The sequence below is a fragment of the Nicotiana tabacum genome, chromosome 14 (genome assembly GCF_000715075.1).
Source record: "Nicotiana tabacum cultivar K326 chromosome 14, ASM71507v2, whole genome shotgun sequence".
Lineage (NCBI taxonomy): Eukaryota > Viridiplantae > Streptophyta > Magnoliopsida > Solanales > Solanaceae > Nicotiana > Nicotiana tabacum.
In genome coordinates, this window is record NC_134093.1 from 30,874,571 (window position 1) to 30,891,266 (window position 16,696).

A 16,696-nucleotide genomic window follows, 5' to 3' on the forward strand; every position below is an offset into this window, starting at 1 on the left:
GAAATAAATAAAGGAAAATTTAGAAGTCAAAGAGTCTTATTGGGGCACGTGAGAATCGGCACAAATCTTAATGACTACAGAGATACAACTACATCGATTTATGTTAAATGACTAAGTGTAAATAACAAATACATAAAGAAAGGGAGGTCCTAAATTTTTTAGCCTAAAGGATCACCCCCGTGCAACATAAATAATACTTCGCAACTCCTTTGAGGTAGGGGTTGCTCATATTACTCAGCGGGCACAGACTATCATCTCCTGCTACTCGATTACTATGTTAAAGTTGTTTACCTAAAGGCGATCTAATTCAATTTCTGGGTCGTACCCTATGCGTGCACTCCCCGTCCCATACCTATGGTCCACGAGGCTTTAGACCTCTATTTAAGTGGTTCTAGACTTCACTTAGAATGCTCAAAACGATAAAACTAGCGCACATTCAAAAACATGTAGGACTACACATAAGTACAATTAAAGGCTTAAGTTAACATCCACACATAAACAACAAATGCACGCAGGCAGTAGACAATTTCAGATGCATTAGAGTCATTAAGTCCTATAGGCATAGTTTCTATGTGATTCTGATTTCCAGCATTGTACAGGCAGTGTTGCAACTTTAAACTAACGAATTTGCAGATCAAAGGTATTGCAAACCTATAGGAATGACATCTATATTGTTCGTGCGATGAGGGAGTAAGGCTGTTCGAAAACTGAGGGTTTACGACACTGATTTTATCAACATGTTTCTTATGCAGGTGACAATATCCTATAGGGAGAATTTCTAACAATTGACAATTGAAATTGATTTTATAATGCTTTATCCCTAGAGGCATGTCATCTAAGGAGGGGCAGTGTGGTGAAAGTAACGGAAGTAGTCGATTGATTGATTAAGGTTCAATAGTCATGATATCTAGGCGAGCAGTATACTAAAAGCAATAGAGGCGACTGATTGATTGATTAGTTGGATCCTTATAGACATGGTATATAGACTAGCCAAGCACATCCTATTGCATCCTATAGGCATGTTGTCCAAACGTGCACAATGAGAAACAAGTACATCAAATGCTTAAACTAACATGCTTTTAGTGGTGTACAAGTATTAGACAAGCTAAGTGAAGTGCGTAATTTCCTATAGGCATGCTTTCCATAAGTGTACAACATACTAAACTAAATAACATATAAGGTATGCTGAACGAAATAACAAATAGAACACATATACCCTATAAGCATATTTTCTACCCTATTATGCAAGCATTAGAATACCTCCGCCCTTTTCATTAACTTCCTCATCATTCGTTATTACAAGTTATTACAGCCCGAATGAAATAATAGAAATTAAATATGAATAGCTATAGAAGTAGACAACTATATGCCCAATGATAGGCCCAGCACAGATAACCCAGTGCTTTTCATAGGCCTTCGACAGCTCCAATAAACTCAAAACCCAGCTCATAAGACCAGCAATAAGTCTGAATCCAACAGCCAAGCCCAACATCACATAGAACAGACACCAAGCCCAAACGAAGGATTCACACATGATTACAAGCAACAGATTATATGTTGAACTAACTAAATGAGGAAGGAAGTCCGCACACCTATTTCTTAGAACTGTAAAGCTAATTATCACCAAGACGTATAGACAAATTCATGTGACATGTTGGTAGGACACACACAAGACAAGTTCATGCTTGAATTTTCCAAGTTTAGGGGACATGATTGATTATCACATGATAACAGACTACTTCTAAAGAAGTTTCAAACATTAATATGGTCAAAAATAGCTCAAGTTAATTTCAAGTAGGAGATCTAATTATGAAAGCTGAAGAGTCAAGGGAGAACAACCTTAATAGAGTTGTTTTAGCATAAAGACTGATAATATAGGTTCATAACAAGCGAAAGGGTATAACATGTGCAGCATTAGCAGAGTTGAGAAGGCATATCACTTAGGTCAACATAGTAAGCATACATGCTTAGTTTTCAGAACAACAAGATTATAGTAAAGCATGAATTATCCTAAAAGAGACTCAAAACTAGGAATTTAAGGCATGAAGGTCTAACATAATCATAGTCAAAGAATGGCAAGTAAACAAGCAAGTAGGCATGGTCAATAGCAGCTAATAGAATCTTAATTGTGCTGAGTGTAACACCGAGGTTCCCAGGTTCAAAAATATCATGGTAGAACGTATTGCCAACTTAAGGTCAAGCAGAGCAGACAGATATCAGAACTTAAACCAGTCAACCAGGCACAATATAGAAAAACACGTGTATTAGGATTCAACTGGGAACCTAGGTAATACTAAAGAGCACAGAGTTTGCTAAACATCACATTACAATTCTTAAAGCCATATGTTTGGTTAAACATTGCGACAACAATTAAGGTTCATGTAAGCAGATATAAAAACAGAGTTCACATAAAGGAGTTATCAATAGAAGTTCATTAAGGCAAATTCTGGGTAAGAGATGATTCCCTAGGAATCTCAATGCGAGAATCCAAAACAAGGCGTGAGAAAAACTCATAATAAACAGCAGAACAACAAAACAAACTTAAAGATACAAAGTCATTCAAGCTGAACACATATGAGTTTAAATAATTAGGGAGGTTGTGACACTAGGAGATTCGGAACTGCAGAATAGCTATAATGCAGGTAAAACTGCCAATGATTACAACACAATATTGGAGTCATATTGGTTCGAACAACATGGATATGCGAAGCACTGGAAACAAGCAAAAGAGGATAGAATTGCAAAAGTCAAGACACTCACCAGTTTGCAGATTCAACAAACAAATAGAAGAGAAGGCTAAGTGTCGGAAACAGCTCGAATATCACCAGCAAAGAGAACAACCAGAAGACCCAAATCCTAGTGCGTCAGAGTTCACATGAGCCTCAAATGAGCTCCGAGCAATGCTTGCAATAATGCTTGCTATTTTGCTCTCAATTCTTGCTTAACTCGTCCGGTACTGTAGCATTGGGCGGGCTGGGACGGGTTGGGCGGAGAGCGGGTTTCAAACGAACAGTTTTTTGATATCGGTGCACCGGAACCTGCTAAGCCTGCTAACCCGTTAACGGGTTTTTAACGGGTTACAGCCCGGTTCAACCCGGTATCCGTTACAAATTTTTTTTATTTTCTGGACCGTTGCCAACGGTCAAATTCAAAGAACCTCATGTTGACCTAGATGAACTTAAAAAATGATGCAAAGCATGTGATGTACTATTTTTTATTTTTTATAATTGTTGTAAATTTTTAATTTGCAAGTTCAAAAATAAAAAAATCAAAAAAGAACTTGCAACTTAATTTGAAGTACTATATATTATTCAATAAAAATATCAAATGAAATCCTTCGGAGCTTGATCCTTACATATTGCCTATTGGTCTTATTAAATAATTTTTTGTAGCTACTTACTTTCAAATTTCAATTTTAAAATTTTAAAATTCAAATTTCAAATTTAAAACTTTAAACTTCAAAGTTTAATTCTAAGCCTTAAAAATTTGCAAACACTTAAGTATCAATAACATTGAATAAGAAAAATAACATTTACTTTAAAAAAAAAAAAAAGGCCGGTCCAGCCCGAACACGGAAGGACAAAAACAAACCCGAAAAAGTACAACCCGCTAACAGTCCGGAACGTTAAACGGACGGGCTGAATTTTTTTGTGTACAGCCCGTCCCAGCCCGCCCGTTAAACACCTGTCATGTCTGCATGAATCAATGTCATGAGTTAATAAATAACGCTATTCCCCGAGATAAGTGCCTATTACTATGCATTTGGGAAAGCCTTCAGAGTGCAGAAGTTATCCATCAAAGTGGACTGCAGCGATATCTCGTACACACCTCACCATTCTTATTTTAACACTAGAAAGAAAACCAGAAACCAGTCTCCAGCTATATCCATGTATACGTGGAGAACATTACTCAAGGACAAATAGGAAAAAATTGCTGGAGCTAGAAAAGCTTTGCTGTAAGAAAAAATATGCATATATAGTAAGAATCAGGGGCTAAGAAGACAAGCTACAGAAAAAGTATACATCTATCAAAATTCCAAAGTCATTAGATAAAAAGGAAGCTCACACCCCAACTCGTATAACTTGATGAAAACCAGATGATCTATGATTAAATGTCATATAAAACTTCCAAACAATCCAATGAATAAATAAGATCTTACTTAAAGTTATAGCCAATGGAAACAAATAATTTAGCACTCTTTATGATTTCTTGAAAAGATACCCCATTACATCGTTCTTCAGTGTGTCACTTTCATTTCTTTCAGGAATTCAAAATAATTAGAATGCCAACACCCAGGCCACAGAATAAAACCTTTCTCTCCATCTCCACATTCTTCCAATCCCCATACCATGTTAAAGGTCAATCATAAAGGATGCAAATTTATTAGCAATTAAGTTCCCTCCGCTCCCTCCACGGTAATAGTTATGACTGAAGAACTAAAACAAACCCTGTAAACAATATTCAACACCAGTAGGTTCAAGTCTGATCGTACTTTCAGCATTATATTTCTTACTACAAGCCAAATAGTGTCACAACAGATAACAAATCTGTAAACAACATTCAACACCAGCAGGTTCTAGTTTAATCATACTTGCAGCATTATATTTCTTATTACAGGGCCAATAGTGTCATAACAGATAACATAGGATGTAACAGAATGAACATAGCAGTAGGATTCAACAAGTATAAGATTTATACTATCTTGAAAGATAAAACTACAAAGGTGACTTTCAGAAGTTTTAAAGGTAGACTCCTTCCCCTCAGCAAGGACAAAAAGGAGGACTTCAACATTAATAGAACTAATGCAATAACATTCAAGGACTTCAATAGAACTATGGCACTAACATTCAACAATGTTAAGTTGCAATCGGCAGTTCCTTTTCCAAAAGAAAATATTTTCATGCAAACTGTAATCTAACATTCAACAAAGTTGAGTTGCAATAGATAGTTCCGTTACACAAAAAATAAAATCACACAAACTGAAGTGAACGTTAAAATGGGACTGACATAGTAAAAGCAAACAAAATTTCTATGTCATTTTATCTTCACAGGGAGAAAGGGTAAAAAATGGATGAAAGATTGCAATTGCTGAAAAGAAAATAAGTTGATGTGTCCTTGTTTATCTAAATTGCTTAAATGTCCATACTTTATTCTTGAGAATATCCACAGGCCTTCTATACATGCTCCTTATGGTGTTTAAGAAGAAATCAGAATAGTATAACTTCACCTAACCTCAATGTGAGATATGTTTTCCTGTGATGGTTGCATGTTTTTATACCTGGTGAAGCTTGAACAACAATCTAGAAGTCGGGCTGCATAGGCATGTTTCAATATCTAGAATAGTGCATTAAATGTGTAATTTACTGACTGGATGTTGAATTATTTAGTTTCTAAAGATGACATGAAAGCTCACATAATGTATAACAATTATAAAGTCATTGCATTGATCAATGCTGAAAATCTTTTTCAGCAGAGAACAGAATGGAAAGAGCCAGAAGAAAGTAAGCTGACCTCAAGCTACTCCAAAATTTTGAAGCCTGTCACAGTGAGGTGTTGGGTAGTTCCTGTTCCATTGTCGCCTCTGTAATTCTATATGACAGTAACGTTCAAGCATATTTTTGTAATCTTTAACAACACGGTCTTCAATTTTCTCTCGACCAGGACTACCAAGAGGATAATTCTTATCAAATTCTGCCGATTTAACGAAAAATTCTACCCCATATTTGTCTGTCACCTTCTCAAACTGATAAGAGTAGTTTTTCTGCAAAGAATACTCAGGCTCTGAGAAAGGAAGATAAGCAAGTAAAAAAATGATCAAAAATGGTAACAATTGAAGGAGGAGAATTAAGTTAGGCCCAGAGGAACCTAAATCCTCTCTCTGCTGACGGACGTTGGTCCTTGTCCTGTAGGCATAAGCTGTCCTAAACATTTCAGACTGACCAAAGAATGCCCTTATAATCTCTTCATCATCAAAATCATCTTCAAAATACTCACGCTCCATTCTTCTCCTCCGACGTCTAAGACTATACTGCTGATCAAACTCAAATTCTTCAACCAAACACGTCTCATCATACTGCCTCCTTGAATCATCTTCACTCAAACACTTAAATGCCTTGGATACTTTCTTAAATGCCTCTTCAGAACCCGGAGCCTTGTTTTTATCAGGATGAACTTTCAAAGAAAGCTTGCGGTATGCCTTTCTTATCTCCTCAACTGAACAATCCTTCTCTAGACCAAGAATTGCATAATAGTCCTTCTTGCTCTTAATATGTGTAACCAAATGCACGTGATCTTCAGTATAACTCCTCTTCCCATCAGAAACCTCATCTAATTCGACATGACCATTGACATGTTTCTCACTCGAAACATTGCCAACTTCACTAGGGTGATCAGCAGTTAAGGCATCAAGATTTTCACAAGCAGCCAAAAGATCTTTGACATCTAGTTCACTATTAAGGCGGCGTGCAATTCCAATAAATTTAAGCGCTCTCTGCTTATTGCCCGACATAATTGCCTCCTTGGCAATACCTATGCATCTTAAAGCCTCATCTTTGTTACTATCCATTCTTATCCTTAATCTAAAAGGTGAAAATTAAGCTTCAAAACAAGAACCAATTGCACTGAAATTCATGATGCCATGGACGAACACCAATCCAGGCTCTTGTTTCGCGATTCAATTTAACCTGATCACCAAAATAGCCAACCAATCACTCATCATAAAGTACACAGATAGGTAAACGAGGCGCTTTTACACATATTAGTTGTCAACATCACAATAAGACTAACATTTAGAGGAGAAACTTATATTACCGTTTGTTGCTAGCATTTGGAAGCCAAATTATAAAATTCAAAGATAATTTTAAACATAAAAGAACCCAAAACTATAGAAAATCCAGAAATTACATGACACTAACACGTAAAGAAACAATTTTAAGCATATTATTCAGCAAGTTTATGTGAAAAGCATTTTGAGGAGATATTGGGATCATTAGTTTGAATTTCCTATCATTGTAAGGAAAATCAACAGAATTTTGGTGCCAAAAAAAAAAAGAATCAACAGAATTTCAAACATAAAAAGAAACCAAAAGAGTTCATAAAAAGAGCCAAAAAAGTTATTATAATTAAGAGAGCTTTAACTTTGCTTGGAACCTGAGCAATGGCAGAGAGAACGCGAGAAAAGGAGAGAAAGGGTCGTGTTAGACGAAGAAATGGAGTCTGAGATTCTGAATAAAGTGAAGACCCGTACCATATATATGTTGGTGGTGTGCAAATTTGCGTTCACTGTCGCATCAAACTCTTAACGTACCACATAAACCGATTACAAAGTGTACATTTTATTATTTCTTTATCATCATATATTTTTAAAAATAACAATAATGTCAGATCCAACATATACATACCTGGTAAATTTATCAAGTAATTTACTACAACATCTAGACTATCACCTTGTTGGGCATGGTACAACATTGGTAGCTGAAGTCTATTTATAATGGTGTGAGGCATTTGGAGAAAATCGTGAGTGTTTGATTCAAAGCGGACAATATCACACCATGTTAAGATTATTATTTGGACGTTTTAGTCTAACAACTTATATCATAGCCCAAGTTCAGTGTGACGAATATGGTGATGGCAGAGTGATGTGCGAGACTCGGTATAGAGGTGCATTAAAAAAAAAGCTAGTTGCTGGATTCGGTTGTCATAAATATTCTAACAATGTGGGTGGCACACAGTGAACCTCAAAAATTGATCTATGGATTGTGGCAATGAGTCACATGGAACTTAGTTCGAAGGGGAGAGACCCGTGAATTGTGGTAGTGATCCACATAGAACTTAGTTCGAGGGAAGATTGTTGGGTGTGCGAACGAAGTCCCACATTGGTAGCTGAAAAAGATTGGGAGCCTACTTATAAGGTGTAGGGATCTCTTAATGGTGTGAGGCCTCTTGGAAAAACTCGTGCGAGTTTGGCCCAAAACGGATAATATCACACCATGTTAAGAGTATCATTAGGCTGTTTTAGCCCAACACACATAGACAATTGGCTTAAGAGCATTCATCAAAACAATAATTTATGACATGTATATCGACATAAATTTTAGTGAATTAGCCATAATTAATCTCCGGCTTTAATTTCTTACTCATGTTAAATATGGTGTATATGTTGGTTTTCCTAAAGACCAATCCACCATGCATTCTTGCATATCTTCACGTGCTTAAAATTGGTTCATCTTGTGAGGTTATGACTTAATAGAGAGAGGAGTTTTTACTGAACATTTGAACTAATAATTGAGTGAATTCGAGAGACTCACTTAAACATTTGAAGTGAATTATTTAGAGTTAGATCCCAAACAATTATCTTGCACCTATTGTTGCGACCAAACACACTCACGCAAGTATACGCGGTCGTCAAGTAATAAAGTGACTCAAAGTCGGATGTCGAACCCACGAGGACTTATGATTAGCTATTAACTAAATTAGCCTATCTTAATTATCTAAATAAGAATTAAATCTAAAAATATTTTATTCTAACTAATTAAATAAGAAAATATAAATAATAAACTTTGAACAGAGGAAGAGCAGATTTTAATGATATCAATGTAATGAAAACGATCTAGGGTTATGGTCTATCTAACAATCCTATTGTATTCTTCAATTGAATTGACCGACTAATTTATCTAGCTTATTGGTTGACAGGGTTAATATTGCTCATAAGAATCTGTCGAGTTCTTACTCGCCTATTCAAGCTAACCTAACGCCTATATGTCTATGGAGTTAGAATCAACAAGAACGCATTTATAATTCCTGTAAATCAACCAAGCAAGGCAATTAGGTATATGTCTATCCTAACCACGAATCCGTTCCCCGATGCCCGAGTTCAAGAACTTGCCCTACTCAATCCTATATGCAATATAGAATTCCCACTTTCGAGGTCAATTCTAGATTCGTAGATAATATTCAATTGGTGATCAAGCAATTAAATAATTAAGCGCAAGATTGAATAAATAAACTAATATGATAAATCAAGAAGTCAAAATCAATATCCGAATAACAATAGTCATGAAAGAACCATAACCCTAGAACGTGAAGTTTAGCTCCACATAGACATGGTAGCCAAACAACAAATCATATAAAGAAACATAAAAATTACTAAGTTTGGTGGGAGAAAGATGAAACTTGATGAATTCCGGCCTCCACAGCTTTGTCGTGGCTTTTTTCTCTTCCCAATATGTTCCCTCCCTTAAAAGAGGCGTTTTTAGCTTATATATTGCGTACAAAAGTCGTGGGCCAAAGCTCTCCTATTCCTAGTCCAAATCGGCTTCAGGGATTGATGCTAAGGTGGATGCGACGCATCCACCTTGTCCTCCATTTCAATTTTTGCCTGCGAAGGTGGATGCGACGCATCCACCTTGTCCTCTATTTCTCAGCTTGCATGCGATGGCGGACGCGATGGCACAACTTCACTGCTAAGGTTGCATGCAGGATGATGTTTTCCTTGGTTGGATGCGACGCATCCAACCCTTCTTCCTCTAGCTAAACCACCTTTTCTTCATATTTTGCACTCCGAACACCTTAAATTGTCACACATAACTTAATTAGTCATCAAACCAATAATTACACCATGTTGGGTGTTTTAAAGATTAAATAACATCAAAAAGTGGTTAAAGCATGGGCAAAGTAACATCAACACACATCGAAATATGCCAAACATCACTACCCCACACTTAAACCTTTGTTCGTCCTCGAACAAACCATCCTATAGTAGACGAAACAAAATTAAACTCTTATCGTTCAAAGCACACTACATCTATGACCATGATTATTTGCTACAATTAGGCTCTAGACTATGCATCAACACACTTCCCTTTTCTTAGGCCCTTCTTTAAACATATTCGAACAAAGACAACATGCTCATAACAATCCTAACCTCAAAAACCGACTCAATGTCACAATGCACTCATGGCTTGAACAACCAACATCATAGAGAAGTCTAATAACGTTACCTATCCCTCGTGAAACCATGTGCCCTCACAACAAAAGCAGAGAGAGTAAAATCAATCCACACATTCGAATCTCATGCTCACAAAGAAAATCGCTCACTCTCACAAAAGAAGTCGCATGCATGCAGTTGGTACCATAGGCTTGCCCTTAATGTAAATCTCTACTAATGTAAGCTCGCTCGATCTAAAATCAATTAGGACTTTTTTCATGGTTGTAATGTGGGCTAAGGGACGGGTAGGATATATTTAAGGAATAGTGATTCACCCTCCTAAGCACTTTAACACATCATCAAATAACTTAAGCGCAAATTCTTCAACACCACTTCAATTTCACAAATAATATCACCCCAACAATATTTCCTCTTTCTTTAAGCACTACTTTAATTCATACCCACTAGCAAGAATAAGACAACAATTTATTCATTTATATTTTTCTTTCTTTTTTTTTTCCAGATTTTTCTCTTCTTTTTTTTTTCTTTTTTTCTTTTAATTTCCGCTAGTGGTGTATTATTTTACAAAATAAGTGCACCCTTCTTTCTTTCATTGGTTCCACTCAAAAGTCACCCCACACTTAGTCCCTTCTTACTTCTTTCAGCGCTCATCTAACAATTAAAGTGCTTTAAGAGGTAAAAGGATCAAAACAATGTCAATTAAGAATAAAAAGGGTATAGGCTTGTAATGTGGGTACCAAATAAAAGGTCTACAGGCTCAAAAGGGTTAACTAGGGATAGATTTTATTTGTGATAAGCAATAAGCTCAAAAAGATCAAAGAAAGCCTAAAATCATTTTTCAAACCGAGCATCACCTAAAATTTCGCTTCAACTCACATACCGGGCAAGTTCTAGACACAAGTACATTACATGGACTACACAAAAACCTCACCACACATGGCACATGACTCGCTAAGGACGGTCACATTCCGACTCTCAAACAATGCAAGTATTCACGGAGCAACGAGATATTAAGCATTAAACGCAAAGTGAACACAAGTCAAGAAAAATGAGAAATAGGCTGCAACAAAACATGCTATCCGTTTTAACAAGGCATCATCAATAATTTCAGAGTGAGAAGGGAAGATATTACATATGTAAAAGCTTAAATATGCCAGTATCAAACAAGTCAAGGGCACCTAGGTTCATCATTCTTCCTCCTTTTATTCCCTACATTCCTACTCTACTCTAAAAAGAAAACAAAATTACCCGGTTCAAACTACATCCCATGGAAAAGAACCGAGGCACAAAGAAAAACCACAGGGGATTATTACTATCTACAAAGATACTTTTTTTTTTTTTTTTTTTGATAAACTAATAGATAAACTGATAGTTACTCCATATAGATGAATTTACTGTTATTTTATGCCATTAATCCAGTGAATATATTAGTACATTCATCCATACATCAAACATAAATCACCCCCACCCCACACTTAGGGTTGTGCGTTGTCCCCAACGCATACAAACAAGGTAAAGTAGGGTGAGAAGGACTCCCTGAAGTCAAGGTGGAGGAGCATCTGCATCCATAGCATTCCTATCATCAACAACTGGTGCTGATTCTGTATCAGGTGTTACAGCAACCTCAATAGGCCTGTTGAGTGGAGCCTCGGTGACTATGGGAGGAACAGGAGTGGATGGTCCGGCAGTGGATGATGCAATCAGCTGGGAGATGTCTGTACCTGCACATTGAACCAGAGCTCTGAGGAGTAATGATATCTCCTTCATCATCGTGGCCTGCTCGGTCTGAACTCGGCTTAGATCCGCACGAGTCTGTCTCAACTCATCCCTGGTGGCACTCAACTCGACACGAGTCGCTATCAGCTCAGCCCTGTTCTCTTGCATATCTGCTTGCATATGCTCAAATAATTGTTGGACGGTGAGCTTAGAAGACCTTCCCTTGTTCGGCTCTAGAACATGAGTGACATCATATGGTCCTGGAGCTTTAGCCTCAATGTCATCATTCTCCTTGTCCCATAGTACTCCCCTCTCTGTTAAAAAAGCCGTTAGGGTATTAGCAAAGAACAGCCTCCACTTGTAATTCATCCTGGTTCGCTGCATTTGATCATGCATGATGGCTCCGAAGTTGAGTGGTATCCCCTCTAATAAAGCATATAATACGAGTGCGCGGTAACGAGGGACATCAGTTTTATGTTGGCATGGCAGCAGTCGGTTACAAATGAAATTTAGAGCCACACGTGCTAACGCACTCATGAATTCCTTTGCTATAGAGTGGTACTCCATACTCCCATGCTTCCATTCTGCATCCTTCCTGGTGGGGCATAGGACAGACTTAATGTGTGCATAATCTGGTGTTTTGCATATGGCGTCAAACCTGTCAGTGAGTGTGTGTGGCACCCTTAAGAAGTTATTCAGAGCTTCAGCTGACACATTAATATCTATCCCTCTCACTCGCACAATGTTTCCCCGTGCGTGACGCCAATTGGCGTAGAGCTCTCTAACAATGGTGAGGTTGGCTTTGCCATGACCTTTCAGAATGGGTCCCCATTTTTGCACCTCTCGAATTGACTGGAGAAACTCTGAGTACTTTGTCTTAAGTGGTCCGATGTTTATCGGCTTTTCCGGAATGTACTTCTTTGAAACCAATATCTTCTTATAGGCTCGGAATGCCTTCTCATTAACAAAGTATTTCTCCCAATCAACTCGGTCTATGGGTTCACCTTCGTCTTCATCACTCATGTTGATCTGTAGGTGGTCATTGTCCGAATCGGAATCGGATTCAGATTCTGTAGTAATCTTCTCCTTCCCTTTATCAGTTGGAGCACTCATTCTCGAAGCTTTTCGTTGGTATGTCACAGGCTCTCGTATCTCTATTCCTTTGCTCGGTGTACTACCCTTCTTCACTATCCTCCGGACCAATGTTTCCTCCTCCTCTTGCTCTGAATCATCACTTAACTGCCTAGGCAGCAGTTCCATTTCCTTCTCCGTCCGCTTCCTCTTTTTCTGTGGATTTGGACCGCCCGCTGCCCTTCCGGTAGGCTTTTTGGGCGGTTGTTTGTTACCATCTTTGTCTTGTTTCTTGGATGGTTTACTCGCTGCTGTCATTTTACGAATCTAAGTACCTGCAATGCAAAGAATTCAACAATTAGCAGATGAAACAGCGAAGTTCAGCCTGAAAGCAATTGCGACGGCTTGCAGACTTCAATTTATTTGTAAAGTCATGCCATTCACTCTTCATGGAATTGTAGCTCATGACTGTCAGCAAGTATGTGATAACTTTCTTCAAAAACTCAATTTCACATAGCCCCTCACTCGACCCCACACTTATTCTCAAGCATACACCAATGTTGCTCGGTTACTCAGACTTCACCGACGCCTAAATTTTTCTCAGGGACAATTCGTCGAACATGTGGTATGCAACAAGTGTGCCTAGTTCATTCTATCAGTTGAGCAGTGCCACTACCCTCCCAAAGTTGGACGAGATGAAGGGAATTATAGTTTATCATCTCTCAACCATTACAACTACCAAGAACGACAGCCCTAAAAATCTTGAAATTGCAAAACCTACTTGTTGCTACCACTGAAGGAGGGAGGAGAGACGAATTTGGAGAGAAGCCAACGGAAGAACGAAGAGGATGATGCGTACCTGTCGCGTTTGATCTTATTGCGATACAATTTCGATGAGAGAATTCTGTTCTGCATTCGTAGGCGTCGCCAAAACGAGACGAGTGGATGCGTCGCAAGAAACGTTTTTGTTCGAATAGGTTATCTTAAGATGTGTTAAAATATATATTATTTACCTGTGCGTGCGAGCTTTGACGCGACGCATCCCCTTGTCTTCCTTCAAAAATTTTGGGACGCGATACGGGCGCGATAGGCAGACTTCACTGCCTTGTCTGCCTTAAAAAATATTTTTTTTTTTTTTTTTGCTGAGGGGGACGCGACGCATCCGCCTCGTTTTCTTGAATAAAATCTATGTCCTACGAAAAAAAAACTAACTAACTTGGGTGGCCTCCCAAGAAGCGCCTGATTTAACGTCGCGGCACGACGCAACATGTTCTTCATGCCTCCACTAAGTCCATTGTGGTCTTGTGACGTGCAATGTCACCACCCCAATAGTGTTTTACTCTTTGGCCATTTACCAAGAATGTCGTATTGGACCCCTTTTCACACAATTCTATCGCACCATGAGGTTTTACACTAACCACTTCAAACGGACCCGACCATCGAGATTTAAGCTTTCCTGGAAAAAGCTTTAGCCTTGAATTAAACAGTAGAATTTGTTGACCTGGTTCAAACTCACGATGTTGGATATGCTTATCATGCCATCTTTTTGTCTTCTCTTTATACAATTTGGCATTTTCATACGCATGCAATCGAAACTCATCAAGCTCGTCGAGTTGTAGCAATCTCTTTTCACCGGCCAAGTCCATCTCCATATTTAGCTTTTTAATCGCCCAATAAGCTTTGTGTTCAAGCTCGACGGGCAGATGGCAGGCCTTCCCATAAACCAACCTGTACGGAGAAGTGCCTATTGGGGTCTTGTACGCAGTGCGATATGCCCATAATGCGTCATCCAGCTTCCCGGCCCAGTCCTTTCTATTCATACTTACTGTCTTTTCCAAAATCTGCTTGACCTCTCTGTTGGAAACTTCTACTTGACCACTCGTTTGGGGATGATAGGCAGTAGAAACTTTGTGCTTGACTCCGTATTTTGCAAGAATATTATTCAGCAGTTTGTTACAAAAGTGAGTTCCCCCGTCGCTTATCAACACTCTTGGGGTCCCAAAACGTGTGAAGATGTGCTTCTTTACAAAGCCTACCACAACTTTTGCGTCGTTAGTAGGAAGAGCTATGGCCTCTACCCACTTAGAAACATAGTCGACCGCCACCAAGATGTATCTGTGTCCGTTAGAATATGGGAATGGTCCCATAAAATCAATCCCCCAAACATCAAAAAGTTCTACCGCCAGTATACTTTGCAAGGGCATCTCGTGCTTCCTCGTGATAGTTCCAGTTCTTTGGCATCTATCACAATTTTTAACGAAGGCATGTGCATCCTTAAACAATTTTGGCCAATAAAAACCTGATTGTAGCACTTTTTGGGCGGTTCTATCCCCGCCGTGATGACCTCCATATGGTGACGCATGGCAGTCATGTAGTATAGCCTTCATCTCTTCCTCAGGAACACACCTTCTCACCAACTGATCTGCACACTGCCTATATAGGAATGGCTCATCCCACACGTAGAACCTTACATCATGTAGGAATCTTCTTCTATTGTCAGCTGTCCACTCTAGTGGCGTTACCCCACTTGCGATAAAATTCACATAATCTGCATACCATGGGGCTTCACCTGAGGTGATTGCCAGTATTTGCTCATCCGGAAATGTTTCTTTAATTGACCCTCCTTCAGCTACATGGTTCCGGCTCTCTAATCTGGATAAATGATCGGCCACTTGATTTTCTGTCCCTTTTCGATCTCGGATCTCTAAGTCAAATTCTTGCAAGAGGAGGACCCAACGAATCAGCCTCGGCTTGGCGTCTTTCTTTTCAAATAGGTATCTGATAGCTGAATGATCTGTGTAGACGATGACTTTGGTTCCCACTAGATAGGATCTGAACTTGTCAAACGCCCACACCACTGCAAGCAACTCCTTTTCAGTCACTGTATAATTCATCTGAGCTGGATTCATAGTTTTGCTTGCATAATAAATGGAGTGAAAGATTTTATCCCTCCTTTGCCCCAACACCGCTCCAATTGCTATGTCACTTGCATCGCACATCAACTCAAATGGTTGTGTCCAATCGGGGCCAATGATAATTGGTGCAGTCACCAATCTTCCCTTCAGCTCCTCAAATGCTTTCAGACATGCATTATCAAACTTGAAGGTAACGTCTTTCTCTAGAAGCCTGCACAAAGGGGAAGAAATTTTCGAAAAATCTTTAATGAAACGACGATAAAAACCTGCATGACCCAAGAAACTGCGAATGCCTTTTATGGATGTCGGCGGGGGCAATTTTTCGATCGTCTCCACCTTTGCTTTATCCACCTGTAGACCATCTTTTGAAACCTTGTGCCCCAAAACTATACCTTCACGTACCATGAAATGGCACTTTTCCCAGTTTAGCACCAAGTTCGTCTCTTCACACCTAGCTAGCACTTTATCAAGGTTCATCAAACAACTATCAAAAGAACATCCAAACACAGAAAAATCGTCCATGAATACTTCTACATATCTTTCAACCATGTCAGTGAAAATAGCCATCATACACCTTTGAAAAGTCGCAGGTGCATTACAAAGACCGAAGGGCATTCTCTTGAACGCATACGTGCCATAAGGACATGTAAATGTAGTTTTCTCTTGGTCTTCTGGGGCTATAGCAATCTGATTATACCCCGAATAACCGTCCAGGAAACAGTAGTATTCCTGGCCAGCTAATCTATCAAGCATTTGGTCAATAAAAGGCAGGGGAAAGTGGTCTTTCCGGGTGGCATTGTTTAGTTTTCTGTAATCTATGCAAATTCTCCATCCAGTTACAGTTCTTGTCGGAATTAAGTCATTATTTTCATTAACTACTACGGTTATCCCCCTTTCTTCGGCACACATTGAACGGGGCTTACCCATTTACTATCAGAGATTGGAAATACAATACCTGCATCAAGCCACTTAATCACTTCTTTCCTTACCACTTCTTTCATGATTGGATTTAGTCGGCGTTGGTGTTCTACACTCGGTTTGTGTCCGT

The 16,696-nt window shown here is 38.8% G+C and overlaps 1 protein-coding gene across 1 annotated transcript; it reads right to left on the reverse strand.

Moving 5' to 3' along the window:
• Positions 1-1,268: 1,268 nt before the first annotated feature.
• Positions 1,269-7,213, reverse strand: LOC107803653 (chaperone protein dnaJ 49-like). The gene is made up of 3 exons (XM_016627420.2): positions 7,150-7,213; positions 5,512-6,683; positions 1,269-4,448 (listed from the first exon to the last, which is right to left on the reverse strand). The coding sequence occupies exon 2, from the start codon at positions 6,563-6,565 to the stop codon at positions 5,513-5,515; it is 1,053 nt and encodes a 350-aa protein (XP_016482906.1). The 5' UTR covers positions 6,566-6,683; positions 7,150-7,213; the 3' UTR covers positions 1,269-4,448; position 5,512.
• Positions 7,214-16,696: the final 9,483 nt, after the last annotated feature.